Source organism: Canis lupus, chromosome 14, assembly GCF_003254725.2.
Source record: "Canis lupus dingo isolate Sandy chromosome 14, ASM325472v2, whole genome shotgun sequence".
Classification (NCBI taxonomy): Eukaryota; Metazoa; Chordata; class Mammalia; order Carnivora; family Canidae; genus Canis; species Canis lupus.
The window spans coordinates 32,880,574-32,905,759 of record NC_064256.1 but is presented as its reverse complement, the minus strand read 5'-3'; the positions used below and the strand labels follow the sequence as shown (position 1 = coordinate 32,905,759).

Sequence of the window (25,186 nt, the reverse complement as noted above, 5' to 3'; positions counted from 1 at the left end):
TCTGCAATTGATGCATTTTCATGTAGTGTAATCACACACTAATGAAAAGTGAGTCATGCCATAGTAACTAAGAAAATGAGAACCAAACAGAAAGGAATTAAAAACCCTTGAGATTGTTGCTCAAAATGCTATTCTGGAAAACATACTTTAAAACACCTGAAGTACCAATTGCCCGTTGAGCAATTTAACTAACTACTCTCAAATAGTCATAGGCAAAGAGTATATACTTATCATGATGAGTACTGGGTCATATTTATAATTGTTGAATTGCTATATTGTACACCTAAGACTATAATACTATATATTATCTATACTGTAATTTAAAAACTATCATATGCAATTTTAGGTAAAAATTTAATAAGAAGTAGGGATTTTCAGATTTCATAATGTCCCAGATAGTCTCCTCAAAAACCAATCTAAAAAACAAAACAAAACACAAAAACCAGTCAATCTATCAGCCTTCAGTAGGTATATATTAAAGCCCCCTAGTAGCAAGGTATATATTCTAGGACTAGAGTTTACTTTAATAATTGGGGAGCATCAAGTATTTTGGAATTTAAATCAGTGTGTCCATCTTAGATAATGTGAACTGGAAGAGTGCCTTAACAACAAGAGCAATTTTAGTGTTTTCTAAGCTCTCTGGAGTATCCCTGCTGTGAAGTTGGACCACTCTCAGTTCATATTGGATATCTTTGTATAGTTAATATGTCTAGAACTATCCCAAAGGTAAAAATTTTGACTGGTACAAATCCAGAGTATTCAGAGTTTCTCTTAGGACTTGTATCAAAACCCAAGATATGATGGGCAAGAGGTTTCTGAATGCCTTAGAACACAACTTGGTTTCTGGAGGAAAAAAAAAAAAAGGCCAAATCAAACTAGTTCTCTAGACTAGCAACAAGGACAAGCTTGTGTGTGCACACACATGCAGGACACACATGTTCACACTCATTTGGACCTATATTAACACCACCAGAAGACCATTAAAAGACCCAGAGGCCAATCTAATAAACACAAGTACCTCTCTCCAGTCTTCTCCAGCACTAAAGTCAGATTAATCCAATCTTCTACCTCCTGCTACTGCTTGCTACTACTAGAGTAGTTCTAGCTAAAGAATAAGAAGTTACTGTGGTATGAGTTTAGAGCTGTTGAATAGAGGTACTTTGTGTTCAAGGAAAAGTGTTGCATAGGCACAACCCAAGTCAGACTTGGGAGGTGGATCCTAGGGAGTTGTCCTCATTTCAGCTCTGGGTCATGAATTAAGTGTAAAGGAGTGGAAATTTGATGATCATCTCTCTTTTCACAGTTTTGATTTCCTCCCCATCATTGTATCCTCTAAGTAGCCATTAGCTTTGTTTCATTCTTTGCTTCATTTGCATGTAATCAGTCATTCTCTTAAAAGGAGCACTTGAGATGTTAGAAAATAAGTACAAAAGCCAATGAAACCTATTTTATTTTTTTAAAGATTTTATTTATTTATTCATGAGACAAGGGGGGAGGGTGGGGGTAGAAACATAGGCACTATACCAGCCACACTGCTGTACTGTGAGGCTCTAGGGATTGTGAAGATAAAAACCATGGAAGAACCTAATGAGCTCTTTTAGAACTCCTATACATAGACATGAACATCAACCTCATACTTTTAGCCTTTTACCCTTTACTATGTGACTTCAGGAAAATATAATTTCTCTGAGCCTTCCAGTTTCTCATCTGCAAAAGGGTATTAATAATAATAACTATTTCACAGGGGCACCTGGGTGGCTCAGTGGTTGAGTGTCTGCCTTTGGCTCAATTTGTGATCCTGGAGACCAGGGATTGAGTCTCTCATCAGGCTCCCTGCATGGAGTCTGCTTCTCTTTCTGCCTGTGTCTCTGCCTCTCTCTCTCTCTCTGTGTCTCTCATGATTAAATAAAATTAAAAAAATATATACAATAAGTATTTCACAAAGCTGTTATAAACCTCAGTTATGTGTTAGCAAACTAAAATCCAAGCAGGTATTGACTGTTGTAGTTGTCATCCTTATTTCTAGAGAGGGCAAAATCATAGGTGAAGGGATAGAAAGATTATTCTTGTGAAATCTAGAATCACCAAAATGGTAGAATTAACTTAAAATATATGGGATTTCCCTGTATAGAATTCAGTTATAGCAAAATACTGCCTAAAATATGATACCCACAGTTCTTTCCCTTCAATATCCAAGAGGCCTAATTGACTTAAATTCCTCGGTCCTTGAAACCTGACCTAGAATTATGCTCTCCTAACATGACTTAGCACTTAGTTCTATAGGATGACAATTTGTTACTGGTAACAGTTAACTTTAAATAAATTGCAGGCTAAAGGATGTGTTCTAATCATCCACAAAAATGTAGACATTTTTCTTCATATGTCAGTGGATTCAAACAAATTTGTCTTTGAAATGTGGTATAAATATCCTGGGTCAAAAAAGGCTTTGTTAATTACTGAAGACAAAAATGGCCCCAGGGGTTCACAAACAAAACGTGCCACAATGCAAAGCACTTTGTGAAGTTTATGCTATTTTCATCAGGAATACAATGTACTTGCATACTCAGTGTGACTCTACTGAGTACTGAATTCTGCTGCAAAACTGTTAAACCTCTTGCGTTACCTTTTCTTCAGCTACATAAGTCTAGCAAAACTAGCTTATGGACATGTTATCTGTGCAATCACACAGAACCCTAGAGTAAGAAGAGTCCCACACTTGGATTAATTCATTGTGTCACCATCTTGAATTTCTTAATAAATTTTGAGCATGGGGATCTGCATTTTCATTGGGAATTGAGTCCTATAAATTATGTAGCTAATCCTGAAGTCTAGGATAAGTTTTACTGAGAAACAGCCTGAACAGATAAATCAAAGGAGATATTTTTGACAATTTATGTTATTTAAAAGCAGTAAAAAAACTCACACTTACCCCAAGTCCACCACAAGGTAGTGAAGAAAAAATCTTTTGAGAGGTGTCACCTACACATTAAGAAGATATAAAAAAAATTTATCAATTGGGAATACAATCATGATTTTTAAAATTTGAGTGTTTATTAACATGTAATATGTCACATAGTATTTATCATTTGACTTAGAAGAAAATTAATCAAATTTTATACAGGTAAGAGCTCAAAGTAAATGATACTACGTGTAGATTCTATTGCCTTACATGAACAAACACATACCTATGAAATTTGAGTCTCAAAAGTTTTTTTAGCTTCCCTACAATCATTTACTATATCACGTCTTTTTTTTATATATACTTTACTTAAGATAACTCAGCTATTCTGAGTTATCACTCTAAAGTGATGTGTTAAGCCACAAGTTTTTGAAAAGCAGTTATTTTTTAAATGTTTTAAATATTAAAACATCTATTTAAATACACAGACTTATTCTTAATTTCTCCTTCAGATATAACTAAGACAAAGTTTACTATAAGCTTCTTCAAAATCTACATTTTTAAACAAACAAATCAGAAAACACTATAGAAAGGATAACCCTTTTGGGAAATCTATATAATACAAATAGAAATATATCCTCTTTAAAATATATACCAAATTCTTGCTTGCATCTGTCTCTTAGAATTGATATTTCATGGAATTTTTAATCATTTTTACCTGCATTTTAATTTTCTACATTATCTACCACATTTAATAGAGAAAACAAAAATATTCACTCCTAAACCTCCCTGCAAAGTAATTAAAGGAAAAGGCAATGGTCATTTCTATCCCAATTTATTTGTTGTATTGCTGATCAATGAAACAAATAATGATGAAAATTGAAAATAGGTTTGTGGCAAACTTCACATGTCATGTCAGTAAAATCTATCTAGATTTTGTTGTCAAAAAACATTTATTTTGTGAATAATAAATTGTTTGGGTTGAGTTAAAATGCAATTGCTAATGGATGGGAAATGATAAAACAAATGGAATCGCAAATGAAAAAATAAGACATCTTGGGGTGCCTGGGTGGCTCAGTGGTTGAGAGGCTGCCTTCAGCTCAGGGCATGATCCTGGTGTCCTGGGATTGAATCCTGCATCAGGCTCCCTAAAGGGAGCCTGCTTCTCCCTCTCCCTATGTCTCTGCCTCTCTCTCTCCGTGTCTCTCATGAATAAATAAATAAAACCTTAAAAAAAAAGACATCTCATTACATATAAGGATGAGGGGAAAAAAGATGAGAAATCAACAGAAAAAATATGGAAACCTTGGAAAAATGTTGAAACTGGAATAATGACATCAGTAAAAAATACATGAGAAAATTTATGGACAGCTTTGAGAAAAGCAAAGTTTTCTTAAGTTGTTGCTCATAACAAAGATATTTCTGTATTCTTAAATATTTTGCAAGGATGTATTGGTCACATATGAAATTAAAATACATAATAATATTTTAATGTCTGAATTCTTCATTCCACAACCAGTAAAAAGGGATTAAAGGTAATATTGCAATGTAATAAAGCAAATTTAAAGTACTTTTAAAAAATTATTAAACTCTAAGAGAATAAGTAAAATAAATAATCTGCTTAAGAATTTTTAATAATGTTTATAATAATACAAAACAGCCTAATAATCAATAATTTAAATTTAGTAATGTGTAAAAAATTTTTAATTCACTGAATTGATTGGGTTTATTTTTTAATAATGCTATATTACCTTATCCATGGATTCATATCTGGCTAGCCACAAGATAATGGTAACTGGTAGTAAGAATGACAGGAATATTAATGTAAAGAAAAACCGTGCACCAGAAATGACTGGAGAACATGTATTTAAAGTGTCACCTTACAGAGTCTAGAGTATTTAAGGAGATAAATGGCACCTATTTTCAAAACTAATCATTTTATAAATTATCAATGTCTTTTAAAATACAAAGACTGATAGGCCTGGTCATAATGGACCTTTATTTAAATCCTTCCCTCTAACTCCAGGACTTAACTATCAAAAACTGTAATATCATTTTAACTCAGAAAATCATACAGTTGAATGAATTTCAATTAAATGTGTGTGCACAATGACAGGTACCAATCACTGCCCACATCTGTACTGGGAGGGACTGAGGTAAAAAAGGAAGTATGGAAGTGAAAGAAAGGGATAAAGAAAGGGAAAATATCTTGATGATTATAAATTTCTATATATTTACACATGCGAGCTTCAATCTGGTCTTTTATTTATTTTTTTTTATTATTATTATTTTTTAATCTGGTCTTTTAGATATAAGTACAAAGCCACAAAAATTCAAATTTTCTTCAAAGAAGAAAAATTTTGAAATTAAAATTAAAAAATAAAATTAAAATTTGAATTAAGGAAAACCAGCTAAGTTTCTGGATTCATAAGAGAAACTGATGTAGTTCAAAGGTGTTATGAAAGTTGAATTTAGGTGCACCTGGGTAGTTCAGTCATTCAAGTGTCTGCTTTCAGCTCAGGTCATGATCCCAAGGTCCTGCGATGCAGCCTCACTTAGGTTCCCTGCTCAGTGAGGAGGCCTGCTTCTTCCTCTCCCTCTGCCCCCCTCCTCTCACCACTCATGTGCATGCTCTCTGATAAATAAATAAAATTTCCCCCAAAAGAGTTGAATTTAGTGCTTAAAATCAGTATCTAACAATGCAACATCCATGTTTATCTTTAATCACATAGCCTGTGCACAATACTAAAGTTGCTGCACTGATCCCTAAGAGGTGCCTATGGAACTCCTTAGTGTATCTAAAGCTAACTCTAAAATTATCAACTGTGCTTTTGTGGGTTTTTTTTAAAGATTACTTATTTATTTATTTGAGAGAGTGAGTGGGCACACAAGGTCGGGGAGGGGTAGAAGGAGAAGGAAAGAATCTCGAGCAGGCTTCATTCATGTTGAACAAAGAGCCCAACAGGGGGCTTAATCTCACCAGCCTCAGATCATGACCTGAGCCAAAACCAAGATTTGGATGCTTAACCCACTGAGCCACCCAGGAACTCCCATATATTTCTTTTTGAACTGTTTAGGACCAGTTAATCCATTTAGAAATAGTATTGAATTAGGTGAAAGAGTTCAATACTTTGGATCTGACACAATAGGTTTATTTGAAAGGGACAAGAAAAAGCCCTAAAATGCCCTTTGAGTTAAAATACTTAAAACATGATCCTTATGGCATGCGTTGCCATGTTGCATATTGTTATTCCATTATAAAATATTAATGAATTTAATATAATGAATTGCTTCAGCTAAAATATGGTTTTGTTACAAACTGTTTTCTTAAATCTGTTATTTCTATCACTGATATAAAGTTATGTAAAGCTCTGCAATGTAAATTTTACTTTAAAATCTGATGGCAAATGTTTGAAAAATTATATACTAATTAAAAATTATATTTATCAGTTTTCTACTTCTGCCATCTACTTTACTATTTAATTCCATAGTTAAGGCATGCATCAGACACATTATACCAAGATTTAAAATGCAGGGTGCCTGGCTGGCTCAGTTGGAAGAGCATGCAACTCTTGATCTTGGGGTTCTGAGTGTGAGCCCCACACTGGGTATAGAGATTACTCAAAAAATAATAAACTTTTTAAAAAATGTAATCTTACTGTAAAATGCAGTGTTCTAGGCATAGTAATAAGGAGTTTTAACTTAAAGTAAGTTGGTACCATGCCCTTCGTTTGTTAAGGTCATAGAAAAAAAAAAGAACTAAAAACACAAAAGAATTGGAAAGGTGAAGATAAACTTGCATAAAGAATGTGAAAACCTTTTTTTCTTTTAGTTTAAAAATGTAAGCAAACAAACTCAACAATGCATCCATCCCTGTAGGCTAAAACATAGTGAACAAAATTCTATTCAAATAAGAAAGTTAATATAAAAGTAAACATCATGGAACTTGCATTGTCATTTTTTCTAATGCTAGATTTTCTTAATCTACATTGACTTTTATTGTAAACAACTCATTCCACAGAGCAATGCTGTTGGAAAAGCTGATTTTTTATAACACTGCTTGCCAAGTATTTTGAACTGACAACAGCACTGACTAATGATAGTGCTGGAATGTGCAGTTCTCAGTAGAATGGAGACCTGTACAGACCTAGGAGTGTCCTGGGGTCCAGCTTCTGTCCATCCAGGGGGTTGGTGCCATACAACAGTGAGTGATGTTCAGAATGAACAAGCTGTATTTCCTCCAGGCTGGCTTTTCGACCTTGAATTCGCTGAAAGAAAACAGCAGAAGCCTACAGTATTCCACTGACAACATTTAAAAGAAAGTAAGACCCAAGTCACATTTTTAAGATGACTAACAATGAACCAAGTTTAATCATGCAGGAATGTGACACCAATTTGCTTAGTAAAGTACCATAAGAACATGTGGAAAATGAGTGTGTATGTAAAGTTCAGATTCTAGGGATTGCTTATGCCTAACTGGGCAACTGACATAAAACATATTTTTTTGGCATAAAAAAATAAATCTGTAACAAAAAATGTAATAGTTAACTCCTTTGTAAAAGTATCAGCTTAACAGTAAATAGGGGCTAAAAAATAAAAGACAACAGAAGAAACAGGGGCTACTGTTTAGCTGAGAATTAAATTCATTAAAATCTTATTTTACACTCACCTATAGAAATTGTTAGAACAAATTATTTATGATTTCTTAAAGAACATAAGTAAGTACCGATACATTTTAATGTATTTGATTATCACAAAAATGCTGATCACTTCATGTGTTTGCACTTCACAGAACCATTAACCTAGATCAATGTTACTCAAAGAGTATCCTATGGTGTCAGTAACATTTCAGCAACTGTTCACGAACTGTCTGTGATGAGGTCTATACAGAAATTCAGAGTAAATATTTAGAAATCTTCATAGTGATTGGACAGACTATTTTTATGTCTATTGAATCTAATATAATCTTGGGTGTCTTCAATTTTTATTTTATTTTTATAGTAACTTAATGTATTTTATAAAACCATTAGTCTGGGACAGAATAGAAATTAAACAAAACCAAAAACTGCTGTTTAGCCAGAAATAGTCTGACACACTCTAGACTCAGTCAATATGTTTATGCACATGCTAGGCAGAAAGTTGTACTTCAACTAACCAAGAATGGTACTTCAACAAAGACAAAAGTATACATTAAGTGAAACCTCAGTTAGTCAATATGCAAATTATTCTCCCTGGCCATATTTCTTGGTTGGTATATCTACAAGCCTAATAACATCATGCTGGTATAGGAAGTTAATTAACCTTACTTTTGAAAATCATTGTGCTTCCTAAAATTAGTCAATATTAACATTTCACTTAAAATATGTAGCACAACCATAGTAAAATTCAAAGAGAATCTGTTCAGGGAATGCTGTCTTTTCATGTTCCTGACCATGGAATCAGCAGTTGACATGGAAACATCAAGAGACAACAACACCTTTATGAGGACCAGGACAATTCCATACTTAAGCTCCCTAGTTTAAGCAGATGTGGTTGATGTTTAAGGGAATAAAAGGCTAGGAAAATCTCAATATGCTGATGCTCCCTAGTTTACTGGGTAGAGGGCAGAGCTGTGTTTGTCACAGAAAATAAATCATCATGTCACAGTGAGAGAAGAATGGTCAGAGACCTGAAGGGTAAGAACAAGGTAGCAGGAATGATATAAAACAGAAACTTCTTGACACTGTGCTATTATGTGCCAAATAAATAAACAAATGCTTATGGGATTTTCTTTGTCACAGCATTGAAGTTCCCTGGTTTTGACATCCAATTTATATTTGTAGAAAGCATTTTTTAAAATTTTAGGGGAATTTATATTTATAGAAAACATTTTTAAATCATTCAGCTAAGTGCGGAATGGTGAAATTAAACCAGGTAGATGATGTTGAAAATGAAAGCAAATTTAATGATGGCCATCTGGTCAACCATTGCTCTGATCAATAAACAATCATGTTATTGATATAGATGACTTGCTAGTAAACATTAAATTTGGAAGCATTTATGAAAGATTAGAATAACCGAAGAAAGAGAACAGCAAATAATGAGATAAAATAAGCACAAGAAAGTTCAAAGAAATATTAAAGGTTAACATTTTAACTGTGAGATTTCAGCTGGTGGAAAATCCCCCAAGATAAACAGTGGTAACTCCATGGTCTGAGTCATCTAAAATTGGAATGAACACAGTACTGGAGACCAGACTGTGGTAACCAGTCTTAGCCCGGCAGAATAATGAACAAGATGAAATAATAGGGCTTCCAGCTCTTGTTTCTGTGAGTCTATGAAATCCACAGCCACTAACATTTCACATGCTGATACAGTGAATCATCTATATCTTAAGCAATGTCAGTTCTATAGCTAACAATCAAACCCACGTTTTGACTACTATCATAAAGTTTCATTGATTTTTTTCCCCTTTCTCTTTTTCTGTAAAGATATTTTTGCAACTCTAAATTGAATTTTGCCTCTGGCCTAACATTAAATACCGTTCATAATAAACATATCTTTATATTTTCATAAACTAGTCCCATATATTTACATACCATACACCTCATGCTTGTCCCAACTCCTTTCTCATCCTCCCACAATCTCACTAGCATTTGTGCTCAATGCTCAATCACACATTTAAAAAATAATCTGCTAATAAGATTTAATTATCGATGGTAGCCCAAATGCTGATAAATCATAAGAGGATACCTGCTGGATCTCGGTCATCACCTTGTGTAATATCAGTTAAATAAGAATAAGGGTAGGACATCTGGCAAAGCCTATTTAGCACTGACTTACTCTGAAAGTATTCTGCTCTAGTTTACACTCTTGTCCTACCTCTCACTATTAAAATGTAATAATTCCTAAGTTTTACTTTGATTTCTTTCTGCCCCTCCCCTCTCTGCTCCCTTATGGCTCCAAGGAAGTATTTTATCCTGGTTCTTTTTATTATTATAGAGTATATTTCTTAAGAAATAATTACCTAAGTAATGTGAGTACCTATTCTCGATAACCACCTCTGCTTCTATGGATGCTAGACAAGACCTACAAAGGAGGATGTACATGTTTCTATAGAAAGGGAGTAGTAAAACCAACCCAGTAAGAAAAATGTTTCTACCTGGAAAAATTATCTGTCTGGAGAAAGCATGTTTTGAGATTTGTATCTCACAGGGGCACTGCTGTGGGAACTTGGTAGATGACTAAGCTGAAAATTCTGAAATAGCAATAGCTTTCCTTCTTTACTAACACATAGGATTTTCTGGAATAATTCCATTTTCTGTCACTTTTATCAGATATCTTAAATTTGTCACATGTAACTTTTCCTCTCAATTTGAGGTTTCCAACAGTTCTCATTTCTGGTATTATCATCAGCAATTTATCATGTTATATGTTTATGCTTAAATATAGATATTTTCATTTAAGCTCTTCCCATATTTTTCTATTTCCTGTGTAGCCTTTGTTCCTTCATTTCTCTCTCATGATGCTCTCCTGAGTCAAAGGTCAACAGCATAATGAGTCATGAAATAGGATAAAGTGCTCTGATAATCATAAATTAGGAAGATACTGATTTCCGTTCTCAGAGATACTTAGCATGCAGGATGTCTATCTAAAGTTATCTACGATTCTGACCAAAAAGGGTTTCTGAGAATTCTGAGTATGTCTGGACACTCAATGCATACAAGGTGTGGCATTCTTCTGGGTCTCTCTTACTTCAAATCCAAATATAGGTCTTAAATACCTTAAGGCTTAGGAAACAAAGTTTATAGCTCTTCTTTCATCTTCTTAGTAAAGAAACCCAGTGATATAGGATGTATTCATTATTATATTTACATTCTCTATGACTTGCATTCAAGCAGTTCTTCTCCGAGAGTAGAAAAGGAATTAATGCGCAGAGTGCCAATTCTCAGTGCTAAGTACCTAGGGTATATGATCTTATTTAGTTCAGAGCCCCAAATAGTCCACATTCAGGTTTGAAGTTTGACCAAAGTTATTTAAAATGACCATATCATTGAGTCTCCCAATATACCATGGTTCTTTCCTAAAGAAATAGTCTTTCTGAAATAAAGCCCGTTAATGCAACCTGATTATAGAAGGAATGTTCTGAACATGATCTACAAAGTCATACTGTGACAGGATAAAATTCACTCTACCCACACCCACCCACACACAGAGCACACACACGGTATACATTCATTTTTTTTTTTTTTCTGCGAAGGAGCAGGGGAAAAAGGAAACAGTTCTATTCCTTCCCCTCCTGTGTTCAAAGCCTGGATTGAGGCCAGTGTCCTAATCAGTTCTCATTGGCCCTGGAGGAATCAGAACCTTTTGTAAAATATAATAAAGGGCATAAAATCATGATAAAATGCATGAAAAAGCAGTGCCTTTGGTTAGGGAACTAGAAATAATTTAGCAGAACAGATGGATTGCATTGGTTTGGTATTATTGAGGACATGAAAGGGCTCATTTTGTGGCAGTTCCAAACTAAGAGAAAATGTCCAACTTAAATTTGACAAGTCAAAGTACCTGCCTCTGCTGGGGGAGACCCCATTTTCTTTAATCATTTTCAAAGTGGTGACATATTAGGGAACAATTTCCCCTGAAATATTTCATTTTCTGAAGATATTTCATCCAGTGTCCCTAAACATAAGGATGCTTTTTTATTTTTTTCTACAAAAATTCATAGGGTTGTAGACTTCAAAAGTTGAAGAATCATAAATGACTTAGGAGTGTCAAAGTTACCTTCTGTTACAAATTCCATACTTAATATTTAATGGATCAGTTCACAGCCTGTTCATTTTTCTTCATATACTTCTCTCTTTTAAATTCAAAAATCTGGTCTCATTGCTCATGCCCACATGTACCCACTGGAGTTTTCAAATGCTACAATCAATTGTTTCTTTAAATTTTACATAAAGGATAGTTTCAATCCCCTACTTACAACTGCATTCTTTCCTTCTATATATTCCACGTGGTCTAATAATCTTTTCCTTATAAAGAAAGGGGAGTAAAAGAAGGAAGGAGGCAATTAAGCAGACAGGCAGCCCAACAGGCTTGTGGTCCTTTCTGTCAGTCACACAAAAAGAAAATAAGCTACAAGTCAGGAGCCCTGAGTTCTAGGTTCTAACTCTCATCTATCTTTAACATGCACATAGGCAAGCTATGAGGCGTGTTTCTGGATCTTTGTTTCTCTATTTACAAACATTAGGAGGTTTGACAAATTACTTTGAAGACTCCTTTTAGCTTTAAAACAAATAAGATTTTATGTGAAATAATCTTTTTTTTTCTTTACCTGACCAGAACAGCAAGGTGTTTTTTTTTTTTGTATATTTTGTATATTTTTATTGGAGTTCAAGTTGCCAACATATAGTATAACACCCAGTGCTCATCCTGTCAATTGCCCTCCTCAGTGCTCATCATCCAGTCACCCCATCCCCCTGCCACCTCCCCTTCCACTACCCCTTGTTCATTTCCCAGAGTTAGGAGTCTCTCATAGTTTGTCTCCCTCTCTGATATTTCCCACTCATTTTCTCTCCTTTCCCCTATAATCCCTTTCACTACTTTTTATATTCCCTGTATGACTGGAACCATATAATGATTGTCCTTCTCCAATTGACTTACTTCACTTAGCATAATACTCTCCAGTTCCATACACACTGAAGCAAATGGTGGGTATTCATCATTTCAAATAGCTGAGTAATATTCCACTGTATACAGGTACCACATCTTCTTTATCCATTCATCTTTCAATGGACACTGAGGCTCCTTCCACAGTTTGGAAGGACATTGGTTCTACTGTGGACATTGCTGCTATAAACATTGGGGTGCAAGTGTCTCGGCTTTTCACCGTATCTGTATCTTTGGGGTAAATCTCCAGTAGTGCAATAGTTGGGTCATAGGGTAGCTCTATTTTTAACTCTTTGAGGAACCTCCACATAGTTTTCCAGAGTGGCTCTACCAGTTCACATTCCCACCAACAGTGCAAGAGGGTTCCCCTTTCTCCACATCCTCTCCAACATTTGCTGTTTCTTTTCTTGTTAATTTTCCCCATTCTCACTGGTGTGAGGTGGTATCTCATTGTGGTTTTGATTTGTATTACCCTGATGGCAAGTGATGCGGAGCATTTCCTCATGTGCCTGTTGGCCATGTGTAGGTCTTCTTTTTCTTCTTCTTCTTCTTCCTTTTTTTTTTTTTTAGATTTATTTATTTATTCATGAGAGACACAGATAGAGAGAGACAGAGACACAGGCAGAGGAGAAACAGGCCCCATGCAGGGAGCCCAATGTGGGACTCCATCCCGGGACTCCAGGATCACGCCCTGGGCCAAAGCCACCCAGGGATCACCGAGCCACCAAGGCATCCCCCATGTGTAGGACTTCTTTGGTGAAATTTTTGTTCATGTCTTTTGCCCATTTCCTGATTGGATTGTTTGTTTCTTCGCTGTTGAGTTTAAGAAGTTCTTTATAGATCTTGGATACTGGCCCTTTATCTGATATGCCATTTGCAAATATCTTCTCCCATTCTGTAAGTTATTTTTTAGTTTTGTTGACTGTTTCTCTTGCTGTCAGAAGCTTTTTATCTTGATGAAGTCCCAATAGTTCATTTAGCTTTTGTTTCCCTTGCCTTCATAGATGTATCTTGCAAGAAGTTGCTGTGGCCAAGTTCAAAAAGGGTGTTGCCTGTGTTCTCCTCTAGAATTTTGATGGATTCTTGCCTCACATTTAGATCTTTCATCCATTTTCAGTTTATCTTTGTGTATGGTGTAAGAGAACGGTCTAGTTTCATTCTTCTGCACTTGGCTGTCCAATTTTCCCAGCACCATTTATTGAAGAGACTGTCCTTTTTCCAATGGATGATCTTTCCTGCTTTGTCAAATATTAGTTGGCCATAGAGTTGAGGGCCCATTTCTGGGTTCTCTATTCTATTCCATTGATCTATGTGTCTGTTTTTGTGCCAGTATCACACTGTCTTGATGATCACAGCTTTGTAATACAACCTGAAATCCAGCATTCTGATGCCCCCGGCTCTGGTTTTCTTTTTCAATATTCTCCAGGCTATTAGGGGTTTTTTCTACTTCCACATAAATTTTAAGATTATTTGTTCCAATTATGTGAAAAAGTCCATGGTATTTTGATAGGGATTGCATTGAATGTGTAAATTGCCCTCAGTAGCATAGACATTTTCACAATATTAATTCTTCTAATCCATGAGCATGGAATATTTTTCCATTTCTTTGTGTCTTCCTCAATTTCTTTCACAAGTATTCTGTAGTTTTTAGGGTACAGATCCTTTACCTCTTTGGTTAGGTTTATTCTGAGGTATCTTATGCTTTTGGGTTCAATTATAAATGGGATTGACTCCTTAATTTCTCTTTCTTCAGTCTCATTGTTAGTGTATAGAAATGCCACTGATTTCTGTGCACTGATTTTGTATCCTGCCACACTACTGAATTGCTGTATGAGTTCTAGCAATTTTGGGGTGGAGCCTTTTGGGTTTTCTATGTGCAGTATCATGTCATCTGCGAAGAGGGAGAGTTTGACTTCTTTGCCAATTTGAATGCCTTTTATTTCTTTGTGTTGTCTGATTGCTGAGGCTAGGACTTCTAGTACTATGTCGAATAGCAGTGGTGAGAGTGGACACCCCTGCCGTGTTTCCAATCTTAGGGGAAAGGCTCTCAGTTTTTTCTCAATGAGAATGATATTTGCTGTGGGCTTTTCATAGACAGCTTTTAAGATGCTGAGGAATGTTCCCTCTATCCTACACTCTGAAGAGTTTTGATCAGGAATGGATGCTGTATTTTGTCAAATGCTTTCCCTTAATCTATTGAGTGGATCATATGGTTCTTGTTTGTTCTCTTGTTGATGTGATCTATCACATTGATTGTTTTACAAGTGTTGAACCAGCCTTGCATCCCGGGGATAAATCCTACTTGGTCATGGTGAATAAGCTTCTTAATGTACTGTTGGATCCTATTGGCTAGTATCTTGCTTAGAATTTCTGCATCTGTGTTCATCAGGGATATTGGTCTATAATTCTTCTTTTTGGTGGGGTCTTTGTCTGGTTTTGGAATTAAGGTGATGCTGGCCTCATAGAACGAGTTTGGAAGTATTCCATCCCTTTCTATCCTTTGGAACAGCTTTAGTAGAATAGGTATTGTTTCTTCTTTAAATGTTTGATAGAATTCCCCTGGGAAGCCATCTGGGGCCTGGACTTTTGTGTCTTGGGAAGTTTTTGATGACTGATTCAATTTCTTCCATGGTTATTGGCCTGTTCAGGTTTTCTTTTTCCTCCTGTTCCAGTTTTGGAAGTTTGTGGTTTTCCAGAAATGTGTCCATTTCTTCTAAATTGCCTAATTTATTGGTATATAGCTGCTCATAATGTTTTTTTAAAATCATTTGTATTTCCTTAGTATTGGTTGTGGTCTCTCCTCTTTCATTCATGATTTTATTAATTTGAGTCTTTTTTTCTTTTTAATAAGGCTGGCTAATGGTTTATCTAGCTTATTAATTCTTTCAAAGAACCAACTCCTGGTTTTGTTGATCTGTTCTACAGTTCTTCTAATCTCTATTTCATCGAGTTCTGCTCAAATCTCTATTATCTCTCTTCTTCTGGTTGGTGTAGGTTTTATTTGCTGTTCTTTCTCCAGTTCCTTTATGTGCAAGTTTAGCTTGTGTATTTGAGTTTTATCCAATTTTTTGAGAGAGGCTTGTATTGTGATGTATTTCCCTCTTGGACTGCTTTTGATGTATCCCAAAGACTTTGAACAGTTGTATCTTCATTTTCATTAGTTTCCATGAGTCTTTTTAATTCTTCTCTAATTTCCTGGTTGACCCTTTCGTCTTTTAGTAGGATGCTCTTTAATCTCCACATGTTTGAGTTTCTTCCAAATTTCTTCTTGTGATTGAGTTCTAGTCTCAAAGCATTGAGGTCTGAAAATATGCAGGGGACAATCCCAATCTTCTAGTATCAGTTGAGACCTGATTTGTGACCCAGTATGAGGTCTATTCTGGAGAAAGTTCCATGTGCACTTGAGAAGAATGTGTATTCAGTTGCATTCTGATGGAAAGTTCTGTATATATCTGTGAAATCCACCTGGTCCAGTGTATCATTTAAAGCCCTTGTTTCTTCGGTGATGTTGTGCTTAGAAGATCTGTCATTTGCAGAAAGTGCCATGTTGAAGTCTCCTACTATTAGTGTATATTATCTAAATATGTCTTTGGTTATTAATTGATTGATAAACTTGGCAGCTCCCACATTAGGGGCATAAATATTCAGGATTGTTAGGTCTTCTTGTTGGATAGACCCTTTAAGTATGATATAGTGTCCCTCTTCATCTCTTACTACAGTCTTTGGGATAAACTTTAATTGATCTGATATGAGGATTGCTACCCCAGCTTTCTTTTGAGGACCATTTGAAGGGTAAATGGTTCTCCAACCTTTCATTTTCAGGCTGGAGGTGTCCTTAGGTCTAAAACATGTCTCTTACAGACAGAAAATAGATGGGTCTTGCTTTTTTATACAGTCCAAAACCCTGCATCTTTTAATGGGATCATTTAGCCCATTCATGTTCAGAGTAACTATTGAAAGATACGAATTTAGTGTCATCATAATACCTATTCAGTCCCTGTTTATGTGGATTATTTCTTTGGGCGTCCTCTTTCTTTTACAGGGTCCCCCTTAATATTTCTTGCAGAGCTGGTTTGGTGGTCAGATATTCTTTCAGTTTCTGCCTATCTTGGAAGCTCTTTATGTCTCCTTCTATTCTGAATGAGAGTCTTGCTGGATAGAGTATTCTCGGCTGCATGTTCTTCTCATTTAGGACCCTGAATATATCCTTCCAGCCCTTTCTGGCCTGCCAGGTCTCGGTGGAGAGGTCTGCTGTTAATCTAATATTTCTTGCCATATAAGTTAAGAAACTCTTGTCTCTTGCTGTTAAGGATTTTCTCTTTGTCTTTGGAATTTACAAGTTTCACTATTAAATGTTAAGGTGTTGAACGTTTTTTATTAATTTTGGGGGGGACCTCTCTATCTCCTGGATCTGAATGCCTGTTTCCCTCCCCAAATTAGGAAAGTTCTCTGCTATGATTTGTTCAAATATGCTTTCTGACCCTCTGTCCCTCTCGGCATTTTCTGGAACCCCAATTATACATAGATTCTTCCTTCTGAGGCTATCATTTATTTCCCTTAACCTTTCCTCATGGTCTTTTAATTGTTTTTCTTTTTTCCTTATCTTCCTTCCTTGCCATCAACTTGTCTTCTATGTCACTCACTCTTTCTTCCACCTCATTAACCCTCACCATTAGGACCTCCAGTTTGGATTACATCTCATTTAATTGATTTTTAATTTTTGCCTGATTAGATCTAAATTCTGCAGTCATGAAGTCTCCTGAATCCTTTATGCTTTTTTCCAGAGTCACAGTAGCTTTATAATTGTGTTTTTTTTTTTTTTTTATAATTGTGCTTTTGAATTGGCTTTCTGACATTGAATTGTAATCCATACTCTGTAACTCTGTGGCAGAGTACTGTTTATGATTCTTTCTTTTTGTGGTGAATTCTTCCTTCTAGTCATTTTGTTCAGTACAGAGTGGCTGTATGAGTGGGATGCATCAAGAATATCAACCACGACCTAAGTAAATTTCACCCTATATGATTCTGACGAGGCCAGAGACCAAAAATGAAAACAAAGTTCAGAACAAAATAAAAGGACCACTAAAGTGTAAAACAAATTTTAAACGAAAGTAGTAAAAATAAAAGGCCAAGAATCCCAAAGAAGAAGAAAAAAAAGAAGAGAAAAAGTAAAAGTAAAGAGAAAAAAGAGAAAAGAAAGAAAAAAGGGGCTGCTGGGAGATGATGGGGGTGAAGAAGTTGTAGTGGAGAGAGAATGTAGTCTACCTGAGGGGTCCTAGAAGGTGATCCTTTTGGTTCTGAGTGTATTAAGTTCTGTATGTAGAAGATGCGCAGTCCCAAATTTATATAAACAAGCAATACTTGTAGAAAGCCCCAGCACTGACCACCAAAACACAAATGAATAAAAGGTGGGGGCGGGCAGAATGGGAATGAGGAATCTCACAGAATGAACCAGCATGGTATACCACTTGGTTCTGGGGGCATGCTGGTCATGTTTTAGAAGGTATTAACTTCTACCATTGTAGAACAAAATGGGGCAAAGAAAACAAACAAACAAACAAAAACATATCTCGTATATCTCCCATAATTGAACTGAGTATGTTGAAGGGAATCGAGAAGTGGAAAATACAACTAAGACATGTAATTGTAGAAATATGAAAGTCAAAAAGGAAGAAACTTAAAAATGAAGAAGTGCTAAAATATTGTAGTTAAGGTGGAGAAAGAGAAAAAATAATGGAAATTTACAGTCTGATATAAAAATGAGTTGTACTGGAAAAGGGGGGAGAAAAAGGAGGGGTACCCTCTAGTTCTTAAATCCCTCGACTTCCCCTGGAGATTTCCAGCAGGGAACAGAACCCTCCCCCGGAGCTGCAGCCTGAGCTGCTCCCGAGGCCCCACCAAACACACTCCAGCCCTTTACCGAACTCGGTCCACGGTGTGTGGGGCACTTTCCCCTGGGGCACACCTCCTCTGTTAGTGACCCCTGGAGCCTGGGGGCTCCACTGCCCCCCCCAACCCCCCCCCGGGGATCCTGCCTGGTTTCCCTGCTAAGTACCTTTCAGTTCCGGAAGAATCCAGTGCAGATTTTTAATAAAGTTCCTGCTTCTCTGGCACTGGGCTTTCCTGTCCCAGAGGCTCTCATGGCCCTCCTTAGCCTGGCTCCTCCACTTGATTCTTTTTTTATTTTTTCCCACCTTCCTTCCTTGCTAAAAGCAAAAACCCTTCTCTCTGTAGCGTTCCAGCTATTCTCTCTTTGAATCTCAGGTCAAATTTGTAGGTGTTCAGGATGATTTGAAAGTTATCTAGGTAAGTAGGTGGGGCTGGGGGAGGTGAGGACCCTGCTCCTCTACCATCATGCCCCCCCCCCGGCCTCACTATGTGAAGTCATCTTATACACAAAAATTCAACAAAATATCCATTAAAGATTTGCCTCAAGTAAGCAAATATAATAGTTGGGGAAATAAATCAGTATGGCTGAGGAAAGAGATCTCACTATGAAGATCTTCAAAAGAATACTAGCTATTCTTCAAAGCCAATTTCTTATATGTTTAATCATAATTGAAAATATGAATATTTTTTGAAAAATATGAATATTCTTACACTATGATAATTTCAAAATAATGAACACTTTCCCCAATTTTTATGTTTGTGTATCAAACTTATGAATTAATATTATCTTTGTTTCTTAAGTAAATGCCTGCTTCTGTTACTCTCCCATGTCCAACTACTTGACTCCATTCACCTTTTTGTCTCTAGCTCATTAAGCTTATGTTAAGAAGCTGAGTTTCAGTTGCAGTGATTTTTAACATTATCTGCACCTCAGAATCAGCTGTGAAAGTTTAAAAGGTATTGTTGCTGGGTGCTACCTCCAGAGCTTCTGGTTAACTTTGTCTGGGGACAGCCTAGGCATCTTGATAGTTAGAACCATCCCATGGATTTTAATGGGCATCCTAGGTACAGAACTATAGGTTAGAGGGAGCTGTCCATTCTTTCTGCTCTTTGATAAATTCAGGATACTAACACTGTACTGACCCACATTTCAGACTAAAGAGTAGTTTCAATAAATGGTTATCACAGCAAAGGTTGGGAAGTAAAAAGGATCTGTTCTTCAAAACAAGTGTTTCTACTTGCTTGTAAAACTACTTGATTCCTTCATTACAATTTATTTAAAAATATTTCAGGTGCATAGAGCAATTGTAAAAGTACTTCAGAGAAACAGCAAATCTCATTCATTAATAAAGGTCTAAGTGGCAAAAAGTACACATACTATATATATTTTAACATTTGATTTTCACCCATTTCAAAACCAAAAGCAACTGCAAGTGCATTACGCTCATCAAAAAGTAAGGGAAAATGTTACCGTTTAGTGTAATTGCTCAATATTGATGATTTTATGTGACTGAATCTTCTACATTACAATTATTTTGTAAACAACTGTAAATGGACATTTTAATGGTTTGGGTTAAAGCAATGATTTTTTTTTTAAGATTTTTTATTTATTAGAGACAGAGAGAGAAAGAGGGAGAGAGGCAGAGACACAGGCAGAGAGAGAAGCAGGCTCCATGCAAGGATCCCGATGTGGGACTCAATCCCAGGTCTCCAGGATCAGGCCCCTGGGTTGAGGGCAGCACTAAACTGCTGAGCCACCTGGGCTGCCCTAAAGCACTGATTTTTAAAACAGTAATTAGATATAAAACAAATTTTGTCAAAATAAATATTTTGTATTACTTTAGCACTGCAATTTTCAGATGGTCAAAAAACATGTGACTATTCATTTTTGTTAATAAGCTTAATGCTGCTGTTTAAAAAACTCCTGTACCACTTTCCAAATGGACTCGGAAGAGCAAACTATTTTATTTCCTTTTATTGGTTGTTTTCCACATTAATGCTTCCTTTTTTGCAGAAATAAAAATTAAAACAAAAAAATTCTAAATCACCTTAATTCTAATTACATGCTACACAAGCAATTTTAATGTATTTATCTGCCTAAGTCCACTCCACTATGATATAAAAATTTCTGTCAGAATAATGACATAATGTACCCTGGTTTACTCATCACATCTAGGTCATATGTATGGCTTCTCAAGACTGCCATTCCTTTAGAGACAATTCACAAGACTCCTTGTTTGAATCTCTTATTGCTTTGTGGTTAGATTCTTAGACACAAACACACACACAAAATGTTCTACAAACTAAACAAAACAGTAAGCTGTTATGTGCTGCCATCTAGTTAGATTACTCTATAAAACAAATGTTTAATTGAATTAACTTGCAATCGTTAGCTCTACTTTGTAGCACTGATGTCAGAAAACCTGCACATTCCAAAAGTATTTCTCCAAAGAGTATTATATTTTCCTTATTTAGATTTTCAAAAGGTCTTTTAAAATCACCTGTCATGTGCAGGAAAAGTGTGGGACCCTAGCCTTAAGTTCCCTGGCATCTTAAGATTTTATATTAAATCTGCTCTCTACTTTTCTCATTGGAACTGCTGAGGAAGTCCCAGAAGGGGCAACAGTAGCTTCGGTTCAGGTCCCAGAATTGTTTTGTAATTACTTTGTGTTGGCACTTGAATAAAAGAGTTAAACATTTCAGCACAGTATGCTGCTTATGGTTTTTACTTATGAATTAAGCGAAACAAAGTTATTCAATATTAGTCACAAAGAGCCAATGCAAATTCCACATAATATGTAATCCAACAAAAGCATTATAAAATGTTATTATTCTCAAAACAAATGTGAGAGCAAGCAAATGTCTGTGGGTGGCTTGGTGGGGCTGAGAGTCATGAACACTTCTGGAAAAACAACTGCAAGTGCATTTCTAACAGATGATGGGTCATTCTCTGTGATTTTTCAAGCACAGAAAAGCACATTCTTTTCTTCAGGGCATACACGTTTTAGAGACCTGGCTACCTAATCAAAGGGCTTGTTCCTGAAGAGGACACCGAATGATCCTTCCAGATCGATTTTTTATGGTGACAAGAAAGCTGCTGATTTTGCTTTTTGCTCCCAACAGAATCACTAAATATGAATGATTCAATAGGGGAAAAAATTAAATAGTACTGGCACGAAGGACTACTAACCACCTCAACTTTTAAAAAACAGTGCCACGTCATGCCAAAAGAAGTTAACCCACGTAACCACTGTAATCTAATATAATGAAGACTAATGTTTTCTCTGGCTGCTAATCAGGACTACTAAGCACAACCAATTTACACTATAGCTCACAAAATAAAAAGCAGTATGTTTACTAAACATCCTAAAAATTTCATCTACTCTTAACCGAAGAAAGTATTACATTCCAAATGAACTCCTTAGCCATCTAATTTCATATGATATCAGAGCTGGAAAAGATCCTAGCAAATATCTGCCTAAGAGCCTCAGCTTACACATGGGAAACCAAAGATCAGTAAGGTTAAATGATTTGACAACAGTATACAGATAATTAATGGCAGGACTAAGGTCAAATCTAATGTTGAGCAATAACCCATGAAAGAATCCATTTTGATTAATTTTTCTACACTGCTAAATGAACTGACACAATTTGTAAGTTTGATTTGTGGATCAGTCTATTATTCTGAGACAAAAGAGGCCTTTAAATGTTTTCAAATTACCATCTTTTCTATAATATCAGTGTTTAATTGCAAAATTGATTATTTTGTTGGGAAGGAAGGGAAGCTGACTTTTCTCTGAATGCTAGAAAGATTGAGACTCCTTCCTTTTTTGCCACTGAAACAGCAATCTGAAAATGAATGTGAATAAAGACAGAAGGAGGGCAAGCTCTTCAACATCAGGTCTGGGATACTTCCTTCTTGAACTCAGGTAAGTATTTTTACTTCTATCTCTTGGTCAGATGGCCCTTCTGATGCAGTCAAGACTATGGAGGCAGCAGACCACAGTCATTCTCATTTATTTCTTCCCCACACTAAATCAGTTTAAGTCTTTAAAAATCACTGCAACATAAACTAGAGACTCAAAACCTCTTGGGATTTTGTAATTATATATTTCTTTATGTGATCATTTGATTAATATCTGCTGATCTCACCAGGTGTAGAAACCTCCTTGTAGGCAGGGTATGTATCTTCTTAAGTATTTTATTTCCACCTCCTAACACAGGAGTATATCAAAACTCAAAATTTTGATATACTGTTGAATGGATATATCCCTGTTCTTAAAGTGTGGTGGCGAGATCAGCAACAACAGGATTACTCAGATACATGTTAGCAACACAAATTCTTAGACCTCACTCCAAAAGGACTCTACCACTGTTGAATGTGAAATTCTGAGGTTGGGTCCCAGCAATGTGTCTTACTATTCCTAATGATTCTGATATATGCTAACATTTGAACACCACTGTAGTCAATAAATGAATACCACTTACCCAACCACAGGTATCTGCTTGCTGGCCAGCGTTATGTCCCCAGAACTCTCTTGATTCCTCCTCTGAAAGCACAGGCTATCACTAACTATAGGTGACTACACAAACCTGGCAGGAAGATAGTGTTCAAACAGGGCAAATCAACTTTCTGGATGTTTGGGGGGAAAAAACTGACCCAGCTTCTAGGTCTTATATTCTTATTAGATTATATTCTTTTCTATGAAATCTAATAAATCCTATCTCCTTTGAGACAATTGAGCTAAGTTCTTACTGCTCACAACCAGCACAGGAATTTGTCTATACTGCTTAGGAAAGAGTGATAACCTAGATATGAGGGCTGGTACTCATATCCCTGGAGTCCTGGACACACAGATTTTATCCTCTCAGGAATACATGCTCTAGACATAATCAGGAACAAACAGAGCTAAACTTTACTTTCCCAATAGTCTTACCTACACAAATTAGAAAGAAATGTCTCATTCTCCGTAAGTCCTTCAGCCATGCTGGAAAATATTCATTCATACCCAAGTTGAAACAGAATTTTTATCACCTGGAGTGAATAAGTCAAGTTCAATTGGAAGATACTGTCACTGGCCCTGATTTCTTTAGAAGGTTCATAAACACTAACCAGGAAACCTGTTAGCCTATATAGGAAACTTCTTGCCCCTTTAACCAGTAATGTACCCACCATGTACCTGACCACTTGCCACATATAGTATACTTTTTTAAAAAATATTTTATTTATTTATTCATGACAGACACAGAGAGAGAGAGGGGCAGAGACAGAGGCAGAGGGAGAAGCAGGCTCCATGCAGGGAGCCTGACATGGGACTTGATCTCGGGTCTCCAGGATCACACCCTGGGCTGAGGGGTCGCTAAACCGCTGGGCCACCGGGGCTGCCCACATATAGTATACTTTTCTCCTGATTTTTTGACAACTGATTGTAATAGTTTTGGTGAATTGCTAAAAGGTTTGATTTCTATGTTTCTGTGGTTTTTCTCTTCCATATCACCAAAACTTTAAAAAAAAATTGGCTTGAGCAGGTTAGTATCAAGATGGTTTAATAATATATTAATAAATGTGTACATTAGATTTAACTTGTCAAATCAAAAACTTTAAAACAAAATCCACAATGAACATATATCTTTTGTTTTAGCTGTATTTATTAGGGAGAGTACTGGCTAAGGAAGTAGATTCTACTATTTCTGAGTGGGCTAACTGGTTTGAAATAATCTCTGTATATTTCCTCTTTATTTTCTCCCCAAATCTTCCAAGAGAAATAATCAGGGAGAAAAAGTAAGTTATGTTTCTTGTGGTTCTGTTTTATCCCTTTTGTTACTATGTTTTATTTTATATAAAACCTCAAAGTCTCTGGGAAAGGGTAATATTTGTTTGGTTAAGGATCATTTTTAAAATTTTATTTTGAATATACTTAAAATAATTTACATACAAAATCACTTACATACAAAGAAACGTCAAATTCCTAGGTAGCTTAAATTGCTTAATAGTTTTAGAAATTCCATTTTATGATTATGTCAGCATAAAGTCATAGATAACCTGATAATATAGGAGCAAATAAATATATATGGGAAACAATTTCATCACTTAAGAAGTCAAACAATTGGTGAGCTGTCTTCAAACTATGTTAGCAAAAAGACCTAAACATAGTCTGTTTATATTATTGTGAAGTTATGGATCATATTTTTGTGCTTGGCCTTCATAATGAGCAAATCTGCTGATCTGCTTTTGAGTGAACTATTTGTAATTGTGTGATTGTTTATCAAAGAGACAGTTATTTAGCTGACTGGCTTGGTGCTAGACTCAGTCATTCTATCAGCCTCACTGTACTTCTTGACATTTCACCCTTGGTCTTGTATCACATCAGTCAGAGCTGTTGCATAAATTGAATTTTAGGCTTTCAAACAATATAGGACTAAAATAATGTGATGTATGAGGAACTGAAAAAGAAGACTGATCAGAAAGGGCTAACAGCTTTTTAAATGTTACGACTAGTATGAGCTATATTACAGTCCATCTATTTCTGCACTTTGCTCCTTTCCTAACCAGGGTTCCTTCCAGTAATAGATTTAAGGAATACCATAATCTAACAATGCATTTGAAGACTGTGGTCAGCAACTGCTAATTTGGAGTGGCTGAAGTAAGACTTCAGGATATAATAAAGACCTGAAAGTGAGAAAAATGTAAATGGCAATGCCTTAGACAGAGAAGCACAGAAAGAATGCCACGGTGGAAAACATCTATAG

At 35.9% G+C, this 25,186-nt stretch overlaps 1 protein-coding gene across 31 annotated transcripts in view; it reads right to left on the bottom strand.

Moving 5' to 3' along the window:
• Positions 1–25,186, bottom strand: part of HDAC9 (histone deacetylase 9) — a 1,020,499-nt gene that overhangs the window by 245,673 nt on the left and 749,640 nt on the right. For all 31 annotated transcript variants that reach the window (XM_049093664.1, XM_049093655.1, XM_049093656.1 and 28 more), the window contains 2 exons: positions 7,047–7,167; positions 2,930–2,979 (listed from right to left, as the gene is read on the bottom strand). In XM_049093664.1, coding sequence (XP_048949621.1) covers positions 2,930–2,979; positions 7,047–7,167 — 171 coding nt within the window. The remainder of the gene's footprint in view (positions 1–2,929; positions 2,980–7,046; positions 7,168–25,186) is intronic.